The sequence below is a fragment of the Hippopotamus amphibius genome, chromosome 3, assembly GCF_030028045.1.
Source record: "Hippopotamus amphibius kiboko isolate mHipAmp2 chromosome 3, mHipAmp2.hap2, whole genome shotgun sequence".
Classification (NCBI taxonomy): Eukaryota; Metazoa; Chordata; class Mammalia; order Artiodactyla; family Hippopotamidae; genus Hippopotamus; species Hippopotamus amphibius.
This window is the reverse complement of record NC_080188.1, coordinates 20,873,865-20,893,146: the sequence shown is the minus strand read 5'-3', so window position 1 is coordinate 20,893,146 and position 19,282 is coordinate 20,873,865. Positions and strand designations below refer to the sequence as shown.

The 19,282-nt window shown below is 38.6% G+C and overlaps 1 protein-coding gene across 7 annotated transcripts in view; it reads right to left on the bottom strand.

Annotated features, from left to right (window-relative positions):
* Window positions 1–1,081: 1,081 nt before the first annotated feature.
* LIMCH1 (LIM and calponin homology domains 1) overlaps window positions 1,082–19,282 on the bottom strand; it is a 326,500-nt gene continuing 308,299 nt past the window's right edge. For 4 of the 7 annotated variants that reach the window (XM_057726686.1, XM_057726689.1, XM_057726688.1 and 1 more), the window contains 6 exons: window positions 17,966–18,093; window positions 15,263–15,384; window positions 14,858–14,981; window positions 11,253–11,361; window positions 8,845–8,947; window positions 1,082–3,983 (listed from right to left, as the gene is read on the bottom strand). In XM_057726686.1, the coding sequence (XP_057582669.1) occupies window positions 3,958–3,983; window positions 8,845–8,947; window positions 11,253–11,361; window positions 14,858–14,981; window positions 15,263–15,384; window positions 17,966–18,093 (612 nt within the window). In that variant the 3' untranslated portion in view covers window positions 1,082–3,957. Of the gene's footprint in view, window positions 3,984–8,844; window positions 8,948–11,252; window positions 11,362–12,741; window positions 12,820–14,857; window positions 14,982–15,262; window positions 15,385–17,965; window positions 18,094–19,282 lie in introns of all 7 variants that reach the window. The other 3 variants (XM_057726692.1, XM_057726685.1, XM_057726687.1) reach the window with 1 other exon arrangement.

The window sequence follows — 19,282 nt, the reverse complement described above, 5'->3', positions numbered from 1 at the left end:
CTTAATAGTATCCTCTTCTGGTTCTCATTTACAATGCCTAACTGGTCCTTCTAATCATTTGAGTTTGTAACCCCTGACTTAGATAAAGGATGGGGAGAGATCCTTTGCGGTGCAGACTCAGACCTTAAAAAGGAGTCCTTAGGTCTTGAAGAAAGTCAATGGAAACAAGCTAGCTTAACATTATCCCAGGTAAAATGTTCTTCTTTTAATGAAGACATTCTTCATAGATCACGTTGGAATAACGATCTTTGATTTGAAATGCATTGTAGTTGAATAAACTTTCACTTAAATAACAATGGATATATTAAACTACTCTGATAGTTGCTAAAATTTTCTTATAAAAAGCAAAGAATTCACTTTTCTATGGAAACAGCAGCAACTACTAACCGAATACCAAACTCTGCAAAAAAGAAGCAGAATACACTTGTAGTGACAATTAGAATACTGCATCTTAAAATGATGGAAACGTTCAAGGAATTTGATTGCTATTGCCACCACCTACAAATTTGAGACACAGTGTCAGGCAAGATACATGTGTATTTTGGAAAGTTAACAGTGTCAGCAGGATGCCACCTTTTCAAAGCATATTCCCAGATTCAACAATGAAGAGAAAGGTCCTCAGTGAACAGACTGTATGTATACAGCAAGAGGGCGCATTAAATCAGCGCTGGAAAAACCAGCAGAATACAGTGGCTTTAAAGGGTTTGACTTGGTTTTCTCTAGCCAGTACTGGAAGTTACCCATCGTTTGGTTGTTTTAGACAATTTCCTCTGGTATTTTCATGGTCTCTCCTGGTTATTGTGCGTCTCATTTCAAGGAGTTTGAATCCTTCAGTGGCAGGCAATTCCTTGGTGACGCCTACAATCAGCTGGTAAGTTTGATTTGCCTTAAATAGCTGACCTCAAGATGTATCAGTATACATGTGCAAATACACGTCATTGCCATCAACTGACTGTGTAACTCTGGACCAAAAGCTGCAAGAGAGAGAGAGAGCTTGATTCTCTCTTCTCCAAGTAAGAAAACCATCCCCCCACCCCTCAGAAAAAAATCAATGAAATACAAAGTTGATTTGAGTATTTTATTTATAAATGTACATTTACTATAAAAGCTGTTGCATTTTAGACAACTTTTCATTTTTATTTTTTTTTACTATTTCTCAGAGGCATTTTAGAATAAATATTTTAAATGAAGGTTAGTGTAACTGATATAGAACATTGGCCCATCCAGAACAGTAACATCTTTTGGACGGACTCACACATGAGGTGGATCATTTCAGCTTGTTAAGTCTTACACTGTGTATAGATAACTATAGTATGTATTGCATTAATAACACTACACAGAAAGAATGAACCCATGTCATGAAAGTTTGCAAGTGAAAAACAAAGAGTTACCCATTTTTTTCCTTGAGAAAGAGAAGGGACTAGCTTTTGAAGTCTAAGGAAAAAAAAAGATATACTTCCTCAGGAACAGTAAATCACTCACTTGCCTCATCTGTTTTTTAAACAAACACATTTACATTGTAGCTCAACAGAGCAGAGCATTTTTTTTCCCTGGGATCTCAAAGATTATTTGAAAAGAAATAGATCATCCTCATTATGCTGCATTGGAAAAAACAAGATCTAGTCTGCCTGAGCTGCCATGTAACAGACTCCAAATGAAATATAAATCAAATATAAATAGAAATAGTTGGCAATTAGAATTTAGAAAATGTTGGAGATTATGCTGTGCTGGTGACTATTGTTCATTATGGAAAAGCACATTTCGCAGTTGGAGAACGGGGCTTTATTTTTCCTGACTTGATTCTAGCTTCAATACATGTACAATGAGCCTCACTAAGAAATATGTATAAATGGGTTTGTGAAACCAGAAGAGAATGTGCAATATTCACATAATCCCTACATAATGGATGGAATTCCACATGTAAAAAGTATTCTATAAAAATCACTTATGAATGATCATATTGTACACGTTTTGTGCATTATTGGTGGGAAAGTACTCTGCTAATATCATGCAAAGTGTAAACATCCACGTTATCAAAATATTTAATAAAACATGCAGGTGGTTAATCAAAATATTGGACTTAATCTGTACATTTTCAAAACTTTTTTCTTTTTAATTTTTCTATTTTTCTTCTTCTTTTTTTTTAAAATGTGTCCCCCCTGTAAAGCCGCAAACACCTCCACGAGAAGTCTTGAGAACTTGGAGGTGACTTCATCTCTCTTCAATGTACTGCATCCACAATTCATCACCATGTGCAACAGCTTTGCATTTTCTAAGGCACAATTTTTAATGAAATGATGTATAAATTTCAATCTAACAGCTCATCCAAGTGACAAAATGGTCAAAATACCTCCAGTGGCTGAGGAAATTTCTGCACTTACATGGACCCCGCATGCAGAGAACCATCTAGCATGTAAATAAATAATTGCTAGCCATACACAATAAGACACAGGAAAAAAATTATTGCTTACATAACAGAAAAACATCTACTTGATCTTTTATGACTACATTAACCTATTAGGAGTATATTCAGAGTCTACATTCACAAAATGTCATCTGTCATCATCACTTATTTGCCATCGTTTTAAGGCAGAATAAATAGTCCCCCTTCCCCCAGTCTTAAAACACCTGGAGATCTAAAATGTGATGTCTTTTAGTAACTTGATTCTTTTCTTGGCCACATGAAACTCATCACAAAGGGCAGACAATAAACCAGCTCTCCACAAGAGTTCCTCGCTAAGCTTCTCTGTGAGCAAGGTCCAGGATTCTTGGTAGTAAAGAGAGTTGGTGATGTAGGGCGTGAGGAGAGCAGGCAGGTATCCAGAAGGGTGGGCAGGGCACGATGTGAGCGGTAGGTTCTCGCTGACCACCAACTAGTGGCTTTTCACATCATATGTCATTTGGATTCTATTAGGATGGACTTAATGCTTTTCTTTAGCCACCTGGGCTTCAGACCCCCAAGGAGAACCTGCAGGCAAAGGTGAGCAGTGGTCACACCTAATGATGGGCTGATCTTGATGGCAGCTTCCATACGCCCCATATTGAGCCTCTGATTGAATCTAGAGCCTGCATAGAAGCAAGCAATAAAGCCCTCCTGGCTATCATTGACCCACCACTCTTCGGAAGGTTAAACTTCCTCACAGATTTTGGTAATAACTTTGGAAATGATGACTGAATTATGTCCCTCTGGTTTCTTCCTACCCTTGGGCAATGCCCCAGAGTGTAAAAGTCTAGCCAATATCACAAGAGTTCTCTCTATTCAGTGGGTCAGCCTATAGCAATGGTGTAACTTTCAAAGGACACAAAATCTAATACTAACGATGCAATAATTTATTGGTATGACTTCCACCTCAAAAAGTAAGTAACACAAATGTTTCAGGATTACGGTATATATTATCAGACTAGCATCTTTGCATTAAAAACAAGTTATAGCTCAGAGCTAGATGGTGTGATTTTTTAGTTTCTGAAATGCATTAATTGTATGCTCCTGTCTCAGAAGACCGCGTGTCTCAAATTGGCAGGTCCTGCATTTTCTGCAGCTCAATTCTGTAAACATAAAGTGTTTAATTCCTAGAAATACTAAAAAAACAAAAAAACAAAAAAACCCCCAGGTTTATTGCATCATTTATCTCATTAACTCCCAAAGAAGAGAATAACACATTTTAAATTGCAAGTCTGTTTGACCATGCTAAGACCTTTTTTTTTGGAACTATTCAGGTTCATTACAATTCAGTATTCTTTTGCATATACTGTGCAAATGCCAAAAAAAAAAAAAAAAAAAAAAGGAAAGCAGGAAAAACACAAACACTGTGCTACAAAAGATATCATCTTTTAGAATAGCCTTTCAGAAATTAGATGAATCCTGAGGAGCCCCTGAACTTGGGATTTTGTTAAACGACTGCCAGGGGACACCCTCAGTAAGGAAATGGTGAATGATCTGGAAGCCCGAAAACCACGTCACAATGTTGTGGGTTGGCCAGCACCTGGGACAAAGAAAACAGAGCAACATTTGGTTAAAGTAGTCAACCATTCTGGCTTCAGATGCTTAAACACTTCCGAAATTAGCAATGACCTTTGCCAAAGTCTCTTCCCTCTAGGGAGGGGAAACTTGTCCCACCATGCTACTCAAAGTGTGGTCCAGGGACCAGCTGTATTGGCATCACCTGGAGCTTGTTAGAGATGTAGACATTTCTACATTTCTGAGCCCCATCCCAGAACTGAACAAGGTGATTCACATGCCCTGTAGAGTTTGGTTGGAGTTCCCTGGATTTCACCCTAAACCCAATGACCTCCACCAAGTTTTCTACCTTGTCTTCTGGGGCAAATAAGCAAGAAAATCATCTCTCTTCTCTCAGTTTCTTTAGGTTTCTCTAAGAATAAATACATTGCAACAGGAGGAATTTGACAAATGATCTAGAAATAGGATTGTTAGATTTAGCAAATAAAATACAGAACACCCAATAAAATTTGAATTTTAGATAAACAACAGATAAATTTTTTAGTATATACCCCATGGGATATTTGGGATATACTTGTGCTAAATCCTGAGCAGGCGATGTTTGGGACATACGCATACTAAAAAAAATCCATTGTTTATCTGAAATTCAAAAACATTTAACTGGGCATCTTGTACTTTACCTGGCAACCCTATCTAGGAAAGATGGTTTGGGTTCCACATTTCCTGATGAAATGTTCACAAAGTTTCTCCTTCATCTTAGGCACTAGAGTTGTGATGAGGCAATCGCAAAGTTGGAAAAAGACTCCGGGGATTTTGCGTTAAATGCATTTCACGAGAGTGAATGATGGAACAGACACAAAGACACCCAAGCACAAATGGCACCAGTTAAACATGTGACGGCTTGATTCGTGGCAGGTAATTTGTTTTGCACTTCTATTCCCATTTACATACGAAGTTAAAAACTGTTTACGTTGCTTTTAGGAATTGCATTTTAATATGCTGTTATGCTATTTTTCCCCTCCAAGAGAAAAAAATTCATTTAAATGTGCTAGTTACTTAAAGAAAATAGGCTTATATATTCAGGTTTTATTATTCCATACAATGAAATTATTTTGTTTCCCTTGGAATGCCTGTGATGTAAACCACCCTTCACATCTGTCCACTTCCCCTCTTCTCAGCTTAGATCAAAATAATCAAATAAAAAGAGAAAAAAATATTTTTAGCCATTTCCCCCATTCTGACTCTTTTATTGCATCTGGGGTATAGTCAACCAATTCAAGTCTATTTCTCTAGCCAATTATTAGCCACTCCACCTATTCACTCTGAAGATATAGTTTTTCCTCATGACATCAAGAAAAATGAGAACTCTCAGAGGTACTGGTCATTCTCCCTGTCATGTGTTGACTTACAGTTTAGCCTAAAATGATATTAACATTTATCTGGAAAAATAAACATAAGAGTTAGGAAAACTTGGAAAAAATAATTGGAGAGAAAGTGCCATTCTCTGTTTCAATATTGAAACATAATATGAAGCTATAATAATTAAAACTGATACTAGAGAACAAATAGGTTAATAAAACATAACAAAATATCCAGAAATAGACCCAAATATATATGGGAACTTAGTTTAAGAGAAAGCTGGCATTTCAAATTAGTAAGAGAAAATGGGATTATTCATTGTTATAGTCACACAATTGGTTAACTGGGGAAAAAAAAATAAAGCTAGTATCTATCTTATTTCTTACCCCCAAATATATTTCTGATTATCACATGTTTACATGCTAAAAAGAAAACAGAAAATAATTCTAGGAGAAATCTCAGCTAAATTTATTTATACCCTTGGAGTAGTGAGAGTTTTTCTAAGTAGGACACAAAACTCAGAATCCAAAAAAGGAAAAAAAAAGAGATATGTTTAACTACCTAACATGAAAATCTTTTCTATAAAAAAAAAAATCACATAGTGGAAAGACCAATGATAACTGCCAAAAGTAGCAAATATAAAATAAAGGGAAAATTTCCTTAATTTGCAAAGAACTCATAAAAATCAACTGCCAATAGAACAATGGGCAAAGTATAAAGAAATATAAATATTTTAGTAGAAAAAGAAATATAAGTGGTGAACAAACATATGAGAAGATGTTCAAACTCATTTATAGTTAAAGACTACAGATCAAAGCAAAGAGGTTTTTTTTTTCCTCCCCGCCTAGCAGAGTGGAAATTTTAAAAGTTTGATGATATCCAGAGCTGACATAGGCATGGAGAGAGAAAGAGGCTCTCTTATATACTTTGCAGGGAGCGTGCAGTTTTCTGAAAGATAATTAGGCAAGTTGCCTGAAAATTTTAAAAGCACATGCCTTTTAACTCGGCAGTCTCACTGCTTAGAATCTACCCTGTGGAAATGCTTTCAAATGTTCATCAAGACATGCATACAAGGATGTTCATTGGAGCATTTAAAAAATAATATTAAAAAACTAGGAAATAACTGGAGTGCTCATTCATAAAGCATTAGTTTTAAATAATGGTAAGTCCATACAACGGGATTGTATGCAGCTATTAAAGAGCCATTAGAAAGAATAAGGAGAAAGAACATGCTATATGGAAAAATTCCCAAGATATTAAGTTAAAAACAGTAGCAACAAAAACTAAGTACCACTGTGGCTACATCATTACCTTTGTGAAACAAAAACCAACACAGGTAGATGTATCACAACATATGCACCTGTGTGAGTGCACGAATACACAAACAGTATATACAAACATACATTCTGCCCCCGCCCCAAGAAATTATTAGAAAGTGATTACGTGGTTAAGTTTTCACTTTTAATTTGCTATCTTTCTAAATAACCAAATTCTTCTAACTTTTTATCACTTACGACTTCTATTTACTTATTCTGTTGAATACTGATATTGGTTATCTGGGCAGAGAGATAATGAGCCTTTTTGCTTTCTTCTTAGTAACTTGGTATTCTAAAAAATATCCTAGTAAATATTGCATCAAAAACATTAAATAAAGAAAAAAAATCATATCTTCAATCTATCTCCAATCACCTTATTTTTCATCTTACAGGATAATTACAGCAACTCCATGGTTCTTGTCTTTAGATTTGGAATCGAAAAAAGCAGTTAATACCCTTTATATTTGTATACACAACAGAAAAATTGCTGGTCTAGATCCGAAAAGCTAATTTCCTGAAGAAATGACAATGAAACACTCAGCTTCTCAATTAAAATGAAAATCTGGATGAAAACAGGTCACTGTTATCCAGAGGTGGGTTCAGGTTTGTTCTCTGTTGGCATTATTTGAGCACTTTAAATTATGAAAGAAATTCAGATTTATAGCACTTTTCAAATCTGGCTCAACGGGCCTTCAACCTAACAGCGCCCTCTTCTGGTTCCATGACTCACATTCAGCAGGTCATTGGGGTTGCAGCAAAAACTCCAATTTATGTTAGATGGTAGAAAATAAATCACTTTGAATCCTGGGACAAAAGGGTTTAGTTTTCCTTTTTAATGTATAAAAACAAAACAAACAAATAGAAATATAATTTAACTAAAATATAATCATTATATATTATACATGGATATATGTATTTATGTATGCATGTATATATATTTATGGTATATATACGGTATACTATTATCCCATATTTTGTATGTATAATACATAGCATAAAAATTAATATCAATATTTTGTATATACATATAAAATAGTCCAGGTTAATGGCAGCAGCTCTAAGTTGGAACTGTTTTGACCTCAAGTCATATGTTTATCATAGATCAAAACCACCTGGGTTTGATTTAATTTTCCATCGTTTTGTTAAAATAGACATATATTTCTCTAAATTTACTAAATCTATAGCTATAAAACAACTTAATTTCAATTTTCACTCTTAAAATCTTCAGTCATGCAGATTTAGAGACCCACATAAAAAGACTAAAAATGACACTTCGCTTACTTTGAGAAATAATAAAAAATTCTGGAATATCGAAGTCCATATCTTCACTCACATTTCTTTTTTAAGAAAGAGTTTCTGACTGACAAATATGCACAGAAGAGTCACCTGCTGTCTAGGTCATCCACCAGAAGGACTATACTTATGATGGAGAGTGAGGAAGGATACAGAGGCTAGCCACTGTCCAGTTTCAGATTTTGTAAACAGCAGCTGGGCAACAGCACCCTCTGGTGGCCCCCCAAAATAATATGAACTTTCTATGGCAGGAGACCCAGACATAAGATGGGAGGGCAGGCTGCTCAAGGGATCTTCAAGGCAGCATATATTGGTTAAGCTCTGATTAGTATGTACTAAGGTATTTTGGAGGAGGGCAGGGATTCGCAGAGAGGTAGAACCCACCATTTTGTGTCTCAAAGAATGTCCAATTTAGTTGGGAACAAGCCCACAGTATGCCATGAAACTCCTGAATGTAGGCATGTAGATACTGTGGAGTTGGTGCTTGATTTGATGAAACAGTGGAGAGCTATTCTTCATATGTGAAACACCCTCCAAATGCTACTGGCCTTCTAAAGAGATGCCTCAACAAATAAATAGGGTTTCAGACTTTATATCATCCCTGTATCTCACTGAAATGTCTATGGTGAGCTCAGGCAATGTCTCAAACTTGGTCTACATTTTTACCTGCTGGTGTATTAATACACTTCTGGATAAAGTATTTGTCCACATTGTAGCAGTAACTTCCAGTAAGAAACAAGTGGTAAATAAGGGATTATTTCATTTTCATGTCTTTTACCTGGATGCTAATAAATCTTTGCTTCAGTGTAGGAATTGTCAACTGATGGGGAGTAGTTGAATTCCTAAATTGGGTCTGTGCAAGGCACATATGCTTGTACTCATTCATCTCAAGGTATGTCCCCCCGCCCCAGGACTTACTTCTGGATCGGATGTAACAATCATTACAGTTTAGAAGACCATTTCGAATCCTAACATCCGTCCCACTCACTGCATCTCCAAGCTGTCCTTTACAAATTCCACACTATAGGGTAGAAAGAACAGGAGTTATAAGGTGCATAAGGAGGTATTTCCTTATAATGTTAAGCTATTGTTCACATGACTACTACAGTAATCACTTCTCCAACCTCCACCTTTGTTGCATATCTACTGAGTATTAAATGCTGCACCATGACTTGACTTCCAGCAACAATACACTTTTTAGCATTTTATCCTAACTCCTGGCATTTTGCAAAAGAGGACACAGGTTCAGAGAGGTTAGCTGACTTGTCCAGGGTTGTGAAGTTGGTAAGTGGTAGCTGGTTGATCCCAAAGCCTATGCACACCGATTCTCAATCAAGATGGAAGAACCATTTTAAACAGATTAAATCCTGTTTTAAATAAACACATGGCCAACGAATTATATATTGAAACTTGTCCCTGAATAATCTTCAAATGCTTTTTAGCATTGTTGGTTCCTGACTAAAATGACTGGAAAATAGCTATTCCACTTTATGTTTCCATGTTAAAAGCAGTGACACCAAGTCAGCCTGAGTGCATAAGGAAACTGTGGGGTACACTGCGCTGTCTGAACCAGAGAAGGTGGCATTGGGGGTTGGTTCATGCCAGCCTACTGTGGGGGGGTCATGACACAGCCCAGGAGAAAAGAGCCAGCCCGAGGCTGATGCTCGAAGGTCACCTCGGGCAGCGGGAGGCTTCATCCAAATTATATTACAAGCTGCATCTACACAGAAGGGTAGGGGATCAATCTAAGAGGTGATGTACCTTAAAGCATCAGGTCAGCTCCAGGAAGTGAATGATTAGAGAGAATAAAGGCCTTGACAGCTAAGAAGACAAGTCCCCTATCCATTGAGAATCTGCAAAGACTCTTTGCCATCTTGATTATTTTGAGTTCTGGCGAAGTTTCTGAGAATAAACTGTGGTGTTGAAACATATTATCTTGGTATTACCATGAATTTTTAAAAGGTATACAGCCTCCAGGGACTTCCCTGGCGGTCCAGTGGCTGAGACTCCACGCTTCCAATGCAGGGGGCACAGGTTTGATCCCTGGTTGGGGAACTAAGGTCTCACATGCTATGCTATGTGGCCAAAAAAAAAAAAAGGATATAGCCTCCAAACACTCCTAGACAATTTAGGATATACATTACTTATGTTAATTTTACAATAACAATATTGATAAATGGAGTCTAATTAAGTATCCATATCACGTTTTGTCCATCAGTTTTGCTTTCCAGCGACTACTGACATTATTAAATTAATAACTTTGGGACAGCCTCACTGACTATCCCTTAGCTGATAGGTAAAGTGGAAGTTACTTTAAACCCATGCACGTTTACTTTATAGCGAGGGGCTACTAATAAGAAACAGGACAAAATCCAAGAAGGACACAGAAAGTTAGAGAAAGAAATGATTCTTTTTCAGAGATAGAGTTTGGCTTAAAAAATTATATATTATTTGAAACATGTCCATGGGTGAAAAAAGGAAATGCTGATATAGTCTGACTTGTAAATTTTGTAATAGATCAGGCATAAGTGGTTCATTCATCTGCTTATTGGCAGGAGATTTGGGACGAGAATGTAGGCCTCCCTATTTTCAGTTATTCATTACTTCATTCATCTAAAAATACTTATTGATACCATTTCTGCTGGGAACAGAGGATACAGTGGTGAGCCAGACAGACGTGGTCCCTGCCCTTATGGTGCTTGTGGAGAGGAGATGATAATTAAACAATTCACTAGTGAGCAGGAAGGACCACGAAAGCTTCTGTAAGGACCTGAAACAAAGACAACTTGACTGGTAAGCAGGGCAGCTTCTCTGAGGGAGTGATAGTCAACCTGTGACTGCAGACAGTCATTGGGAGACCTACAAGTTAGCAACTAGCCGTAACCACTTAATTGACAGACAATCTTCCATTAGGTCAAAGACCAAAAACCTTTGAATTGGGTCACAAGAGTTTGAGAAGCAACAAAGATGTTACATTCCAAATAAATCCATCTGGCCTTATAAGATTCAGAAGCATCATTGTCCTCCAGGGTGGCTTTCTCAGCTTCCTGCTAAAGTATACGCTCTTCAGCAACAAAAACATGGTTTTCTAAAGACACATTGCACAAATCTGTCTTGCTTCCTCTAACCCGACATCCCAAAGGGATGCGTGATAGGAGAGATTCATCCTGAAGGATGGACTCCACGCATACTTCTGTACACCTAGAGTGGGAGAGGGGCTCACATGCAAAGGCCATCAGGATTTCCAGGAGGTGTTCACTTAGCTCCGAACGAGGCCAAAAGACATCATGAGGTTGTATTTTGGGAGAAGAGTGATAAATACATACCCTAAAGCACTGGATGTGAAAATAGAGATTGAGGGTCTCGATGATCATTGCAGCTCCTTTACCCAGTGGAAGCCCACAGGAAGAGCACAGCTTCTTCCCACTAATAGACCTAGGTTACAAAATATATGTCAGAATAAAACGTTCTGTTTGGAATCGTTGGTCAAACATGCAAATGTGGAGCCTCAAGCAAAAAAAAAAAAAGGGGAGCTTTTAAAACCTTTATACCATAAATGCAATGAAAATCACTGAACTGAAAATAAGCAGGGATTAAGCATTAGATAAAAGATGCAGACGGTCGATAGATTAAATACCACAGGCCTCCACTGTGGCACGGAATTCTGTATGTGTGTGTGTAGGGGTGTGTGTGTTAGTTGTTATAAAAAGTTTGCATTGTAGTCTCTTCAACTGCAGTGATCATATGCCTTGAAATGATTTAATGTGTTTATCATATGGTTTCTTAACTCCTAAAAGACAATCAAGTTTAGTTTTACTAAGGTTTTAATGTTGCATTAAATTTTTCTATGATAGGTTCATTGGCCCCCTAGGGCATTTCTTTTCACTTATTAAAAAATTTTTTTTTGCTCTTTAAAAATAAAGAGGAAATTGTGATACAGGCATCAGGCAGACATGGGATCAAATCCCTGCTCTGATACCGAGTTTTATGACCTGGTATGAAGAACTCACAGTGGGTTTCCACTTCACCTGGCTCGGACAGGATGGCTGTGCTCTAAGGCAGCTTTCCCATAACTAAGATTGGACTGCAATGATGCCGACTGTCAGGAAAGCTCTTGGAGTTACACAAGAAATTTTAAAATATGCAATATCATTTGGCAGCGAACAGAGGGACAGAGGAAACAGAAAGGAAGACGAGAAAAGAGGAAGAGTTGCCCTTAGCAAGCTCAATTTATTAGGATTTCCCTCTTATGCAGTAGTTAAATGAAATTTCTGAATCAAAGAAAACCTTGGAGTACTCAGTAATTTGTCTCTCTAGGGAACGGGAGCTCAGGCAGCTTTTAAGAATATCATGGGGCCCAATTAATGTCCAGAAGTAATCATTAGAGAGCTCGGGTAGAGCAAAAGGGAGGATGAGGTTTCCTTTCTCAGCGCCCGCCTGGTTCACTGGAAGAGCCATCAGCGGATCCCGCCTAGAAGGACCGAGCCATCTTGGAGGGAGAGGCGCCGACTTAGGAGCCCGGCAATTGTCTGGTGGATTTTCTTATTAGATTGCAGGTTCCACACAATGTCATTTAAGCCCCATGGCCACAGCCGTGCCAACGTCACCCTCTCGGCTCTTTCGATCTTGGGCTGATGAAATCTTTAGGCAGATGGGGATGTGTTCTTTCCTCCTGCCGATGTGTGTGTGCAGGAAGAGACATGGAAGGACAAAGCCCTCACCATCCTCTGGCAAGCACTAATTTGGTTGCAATTGTGCTCAGCAGGTGCTGGTTAAAACAAAGCAGCCTCAGAAGGGCTTGCGGACCTCTTGTACCTGTTGGGTGACTGGCCGGGAGGGGTGGGGGAGCAGGGGGACAACTGCCCAGCCTGGAAGTTCTCTCGAGGGCTTTTCCTGTAACACGGGAAAGGAGCCAAACATCATGACAAGTAAAGAGAAGCCCAATCCCGCAAGAAAAGACATTTTATAAAAGGAAAAACAAAAACAAAAAACAAAAAAACACTTCCTTGACAACCAAACAAAAGACCACAGTGTGTCCTGGGGTAATTTTTTATAAAGGACAAAAAAAAATTCCATCCAGCAGATTGTACAGACATTGGCTGCATAATATCAAAAGCAGGCTGGCATTGTTGAACTGCAAGACAAAATAGTTTTCTACTCTTTATTTTTGCCAGGTTCTTTGCTAGTTACAGTTTCAAGCCCAGTTAGATATAAAAATTATGGACGGTTGGGAGGGGAGACAGGAGCGGGGATGTAGGGAAGAGCTCTTAAAGAGAGCCCTGAAATAAAGGGCAGTGCTTGAAGGAGGTATTTTTCAGTGAGGTGGCTTCCACCCCTATTCATAAATTTGTTACAGGTACATGTGATTGGGGGTGATGTTCAAAACATCTAACAACGGCTATATCATTGAGCATCTACAAAGCAGAAAGGTCCCCAGCCAGAAGCTCCCAGAATGGCTTTACAGGTGCTGTTGGTTATGCATGAGCCCTTCCCGTGATTAAGCTGTCAGTTCCGGGCTCTTGATTTTAAAAGTTAATTTCATTGGTAAAGAGAGGGATAGAACACAAGAAAGAATGAGGAAAAGAAAAATTCCAACATAGAGGTGAACAGAGCGTGAGGCCATCTCTCTTGTAACTGCTTTCAGAATAAATCCCTGAGCCCTTCCCAACCCCCCAAACCTCCCTCCTCTGACGGAGAGTCTCGTCTCCAAAACATCAGGTTTTCGTGGAATATGCTAAAGTATAAGGGTCATCATCTTGAAAAACGGTTGAAAGTCACCACAGTAATCAATAACAATAACTCCTTCTATGTGATTTTACCTTCTATTAATTTTGTGGGTCATCCAGACATAGAGAAATGACATTGGATAGACATAAGAAAAAAGGGGGACATGGTTCAAAGCTGTATTGAGAAAAAATGTAACAAGAAAAATAAGATAAAAAGATGAACTTATAAAACAAGTTATCATCACCAGCACCATCATCATCATCACGTCATTGTCGGTACCACCGCCTACAAGGTATAGTACTTAACTACTTGCCAGGCACAAAACCCTATGAAGTAGGCACTATTATTCCCATTTTATACACGAAGAAACTGGGACAGAGAAAGATTAAGTATCTTGCTCAAAGTTCTATGCAGGCAAGTGTCGGAGTCAAACTTTTGAATCCAGGTGGTCTGGCTCCAAGTAGAATGATTCGTTAAAGTATAATGAATATTATCTTTTTGAAACTGATTACAAGGAGCCTCTGGCTCAAATATGATCATGTCATGGAACTCTGGGTTCACTTCGAATCCCTCTACCATTCATCCAGATGAGTACTTTGGATAAGTTATTTAATTTCCCTGAGCCTCAATTTCCTCATCTGTAAAATGGGGACAATAACCCAATAATGTTATAGGGAGAGTTCAGTGAGTTAATATATGAAAAGACGAGGAGAGAGATATATGTAAACCCTCCAACACTGTGCCTATTATATTGACATGCTTCAAAAATGATGGGAACTATTATTATCATAAAAATACAATTGTTACAAAATTAGAATAGAGCCTGGGGTAGTTACTTAAGGGCAGAGAATAAGGAGAGGAAAACATTTTTTTCTTTGAAAGAACAGTTGCCCATAGGCTCTGAGACAATTTAAATCACTTAAATAAATTGTTAATACAACAGACCTGCACATTTTTTCCAATCTTCAGATTTGTGGGTTAAAAACATTACTTTGTCTCTTTTAAGTTGCTAAATTCAGAGTAAATATTTACTTGCCAGGAAGATTGTCCCAAACTTCCATAAATATTTGTTGCCTTGTCAATGACAGTCAATGGACCGAAAGCACAAAAACGCTACCATCCTGCCCCCTCACACTTTTCCATTTTCCCCCTTCTTAGTCAATTAAAAAAAAAAATTCCACACCCATCTTATTTGGTTACTCACTTCCGCCTTTCACTCGGAGACTCAATCTGATGGTTAATGCTTTTGTCCAATGGGAGGGTTTTTGGCTTCACATCTTCTAAAATGTGCATTGGTGGGTTTGATACCTGCTGATTCTGGGATGGATCTGAGGCCAAGTAAAGAACATACACTTAGTGCTCAGTAAAGTTGCCACCTTAGTGGTTAGTAATCCCCTTTCTTTAAAGTGCTAATGCCTGCTGAGGTCTCACAGTGATTTCATGGAGACTCCCTGGGGGGTGCATGATGGTGGGGGTTATTCACTGTGCTATTTAGCATAAGCTGCAAGAGAAGCTTGCAGCCAGCAGAGGTCATATCTGTCTGGACGATGGGGTGGGGAAGGGGTCTTACAATAACTGAAACATGGGGGTTGATTTTCTCCATTCTTACCCTGAGCTAGCTGTGGGTTCATCCCACAGTGTGGAGCCCCAGCTTCCGTATCCAGCTGGTGGTCCTGGTAGATTCCTTTTGATGCAGCTTTCTCAGAATGAGTCAGGACTCCTTGAGTCAGGCTGTTAAAATAAACAAATATTTTTCAGAACAGGGGTAAAAGAACTGAACTAAAGTTATTGATCTTATCTCACAGGACATGGAAGTACTGATTACAACATGAAAAAAAGAAATGGGGCTAACTAAATATTTATTCTTTTTTATTTCAAACTAGTGTCAGCTTAAAAAAATGCACAATGTGAGAAAGGCGAGTTAAGTTTTATTTGGGGCAAAATGAGGACTGCGGCCCAGGAGACAGCATCCCAGACAGCTCTGAGGAACGGTTTCAAAGAGGCAGGGGGCAAGATCAGTATATATGTGATTTTGGTGAAAGTGAAAAACTTGCAGTCAAGCACATTTTGTTCACAGAAGGTTTCTGCTAGCCTGGTGCAGGTTACGGCTAGTCATGAGGGGCAGACGTCACCGTGCAGGATTCTAGTGTTTTTCTAGATATGAGGAGACACAAGAATTGGGCTCATAAAGTTGGCTCCTAAAGACCTGTTCTGCCCATTTTCCCCAGAGCACAGAGGGCCTCATTTCAGCTCTCCACCCTGAACCCCTTTCAGGGGGTGCTGACAGTCAGCAGCTGCAGCAGCACCTGATTTAATCCTTGCAGAGGCAGACGGCAAGTGCCAATGCAGAGTGCCCGTTGCAGTTGACACCAGATTTAAAATGGATTTAGAGCGCTGTAAATTGCTGTGCGTTTTCATTATCCATCAGTTTAACAAACCATCATTTCTGATGTCCTCTCTACCTCCTTGTCCTCTTCATTCTCATGATTTCAAGGGATGACAGAGCTAACTGCAATCTCCCAGGTTTTCACAAGAGAGGACTTATTGTGGAAAGCATTTGGGCCACACGGGGCTTAGGCAGCCTATGGTAATTCACTGGGCTTTTAGTAGCTTTTATGTGCAAAGAAAGGAGAGATGGAGGAGATTTTTTTAAAAGTTTCTGGTGACTACTGGGACTGTCTGGAGAACTGGCAATCATTCACATAAAATGCTTATTCGCATCCTTCAAATATTCCTGACTAGTGGCTTTCATTTCAAAACCTAGAAGGTCTCCTTAAATAATGTTAATTGGAAACAGATGTGCTCTTCCAAGGGCTCTGAAGACTCTGGACATGGGCCCCAGGCTCCAATATCCAACAATTTACCAAGTCTTCTACTTGATGAGCATGGGAGAATTCTCAGTGCAAATCCCACCAGAAGAACTCAGCTCCCAGGTAAACTTTCAAATTGGCCAGTCATTGAAAACAATACTTAGGTAGCCTTTCGTGTCTTCAGGTCCCTCTGAGGATACTGTGTGTGTACCTGAGTGTATACGCACACATACGTACGCGTGCACACTTGCCAACATCTATCTGATATATCAGAACCCCAGAGGCAAATATTTGTATCATAAAGAACTCGCTGGTGACAGACCACTGCCAGCCTCCTGGGTTTCTGCAGGTCCCTTCTAGGTTAGGCATGGCGTGACATCAATAAACTCACTACAGTCCGTAGCTACAACCTGAGTCTGCTCCAGTCTGAGCTAGCTCTGAATGCTCCAGGGGTTTCCGGGTACCCTGTTCTGATCTCCCGTGGAACATACTGGAACCCATGGGGTGGGGGGACTACCCACGACCAATCGGTCTGCTGGTTTTCCTTTACGTTATCACCCAGAGTAAACACAGCTTCTCACAGGTCAAAGGATACTAATGGCAAAGTTCAGGTCCACAGTAAAACCACAGCGAGTGGGACACCACGGCCTCATTTTTTTTTTCTTCTATTTTTAAATAAACTTTATTTCTGTGGACCAATCTTAGAGTTACGAAAAAAAATTGCAAAGGTAGTACAGAGAATTCCTATCTAACCTGCATCCAGTTTCCCCTGTTGTTTTCCATGCAATGAACCAGTATTGATACAATATTTTTTTCTTTCTTTTTTTTCAGTTTTAATATTTTTTATTGAAGTATAGTTGATTCACAATGCTGTGTTAATTTCTGTTACACAGCAAAGTGATTCAATTACATTTATATATATATACATATATATGTATGTATATACATTCTTTTTTTAAATATTCTTTTCCATTATGGTTTATCATAGCATACTGAATACAGTTCCCTGTGCTCTACAGTAGGATCTTGTTGTTTATCCAGCCCACATATAATAGTTTAAATCTGCTAACCCCAACCTCCCACTCCATCTCCCCCCCAACTCCCTCCCCCTTGGCAACCGCCAGTCTGTTCTCTATATTCGCACCACAGCCCCATTTTAACCTCTGTCCCTCCAGACACGTTAACCATTTCATGTGAGTGGTATTTAGGTCTGGGACTCTGAATTGGCAACATGCTCCTTTGGTGATCTATACTGTCTCCCCTTATTTAAAAAAGGGTTTCAACCTATTTGAAAATAAGGCTATTTCTATTCAATAGCATAAGGATACTGACTTTAGAGCTATTATAAAGTGTTCAAGCAATAATATATGTATAATGTATCATTGGAATGATCATTTCAAAGCTGAAGATGATTTACATTAGTGATGGGTGCCCTTCTGGGGAGTGAAGGGGGCACAGCCCGGCTTTGAGCTTATAGATGGACAGCCTGGACCAGCTCATACCTGCCCTTTTCCTCCAGCGGATCACCTTCCCTAGTCTTAAGCAATGAGTCACTGTTATCTGCCTGGAACGGCTTCTTCTGTCTTGTCTCTTGTTCTTCCTCTAGACAGTTTTCCAAGTCCATCTTATTCTAATGGGAAAAACAAGTTTAACCTTGAATATAATTTTTAAACACAATGGATAGTACTCAAGTCTGGCTATGGAATATTTGAAGCTTTTCTCAATCACATTGATTACAATTTAAAGAACAGTCGTTCAAATTAACTGAATAGTAACAGATTTCCGATGATTTGAAATGAACATGTAACCTGGATCTCTCTGAAAAGTTATCATAAAAGGGAACTGGCTAGAAAACCCATCTTTCAAAATAAAACAGAGTCATAGGACTGCTTATTTCAGGACAAGTGGCATTTGAGTGCCCATGGGTTATTTCAAAATGCAGATTATGGAGTGTAACCTTTAAAAATTGTATAAAAAATTTTAAAAATCTTTAACTTTTAAAATTTAAATAAAAAACAATATACTTCAAATTTTGATATTTGAAAATGGCTGGTGAATATTGAAAGGTTGTTGGACAGTGTAGAATTACTTTGATGATGATATATAAACAACTTATTTTAAAGTCTAGAAAATGTTTCATAATTATCATTGCAATGTATGAAAGAGATATGAAAGATTTGGCTTTTGAGATAATCTTTGTATACAATGGCAAAGAAAAGCAATAATCTGAGCTGCCTGAGTGGCTAAGCCATATCAAATTTAGTGAATTCCTTTTGTACAATCTTCATTTGCATTAAGTTACAACTGGGTAATTTAAAAAATTGTAGTGTATTGCAGCATACCTTAATTGACTATAGAAATGACAAATATGACATATACACAAGTGATATTATGTTTATTGCAAAATGAATTTATTCTGTTATTTATACCATCAAAAAATAAAATGCAGATTACGGACTACCCAAGTCTTGGTATGACTTCTGTCCACTAGCTCCATGACCTTATTTGGGAGACACGGTAGTAAACCAGCCTTTCTAGACTCTCTCCAGCCCTTGAAGACACATATATATTTCATGTGGAATTTTAAGAGTGATTCAGAGGCAACTTTCATGGAGGCTGGTGAGAGTGTATTGTTGGCATCCTGCTGCTACCCTCCCGTGCAAAGAGATGTATGGCCTGGCAGAGACAAACACGTCTGCTGAATGATAGGCAGTTAGAAAGACATTCTAGTACATGGCATCACTAACCAGGTCTTGCCAACCAGTGCGGAGACCTTGGTTGCCAGTCTGTGGGGGCAAGGCTGGTCTCAGTAATGTGTT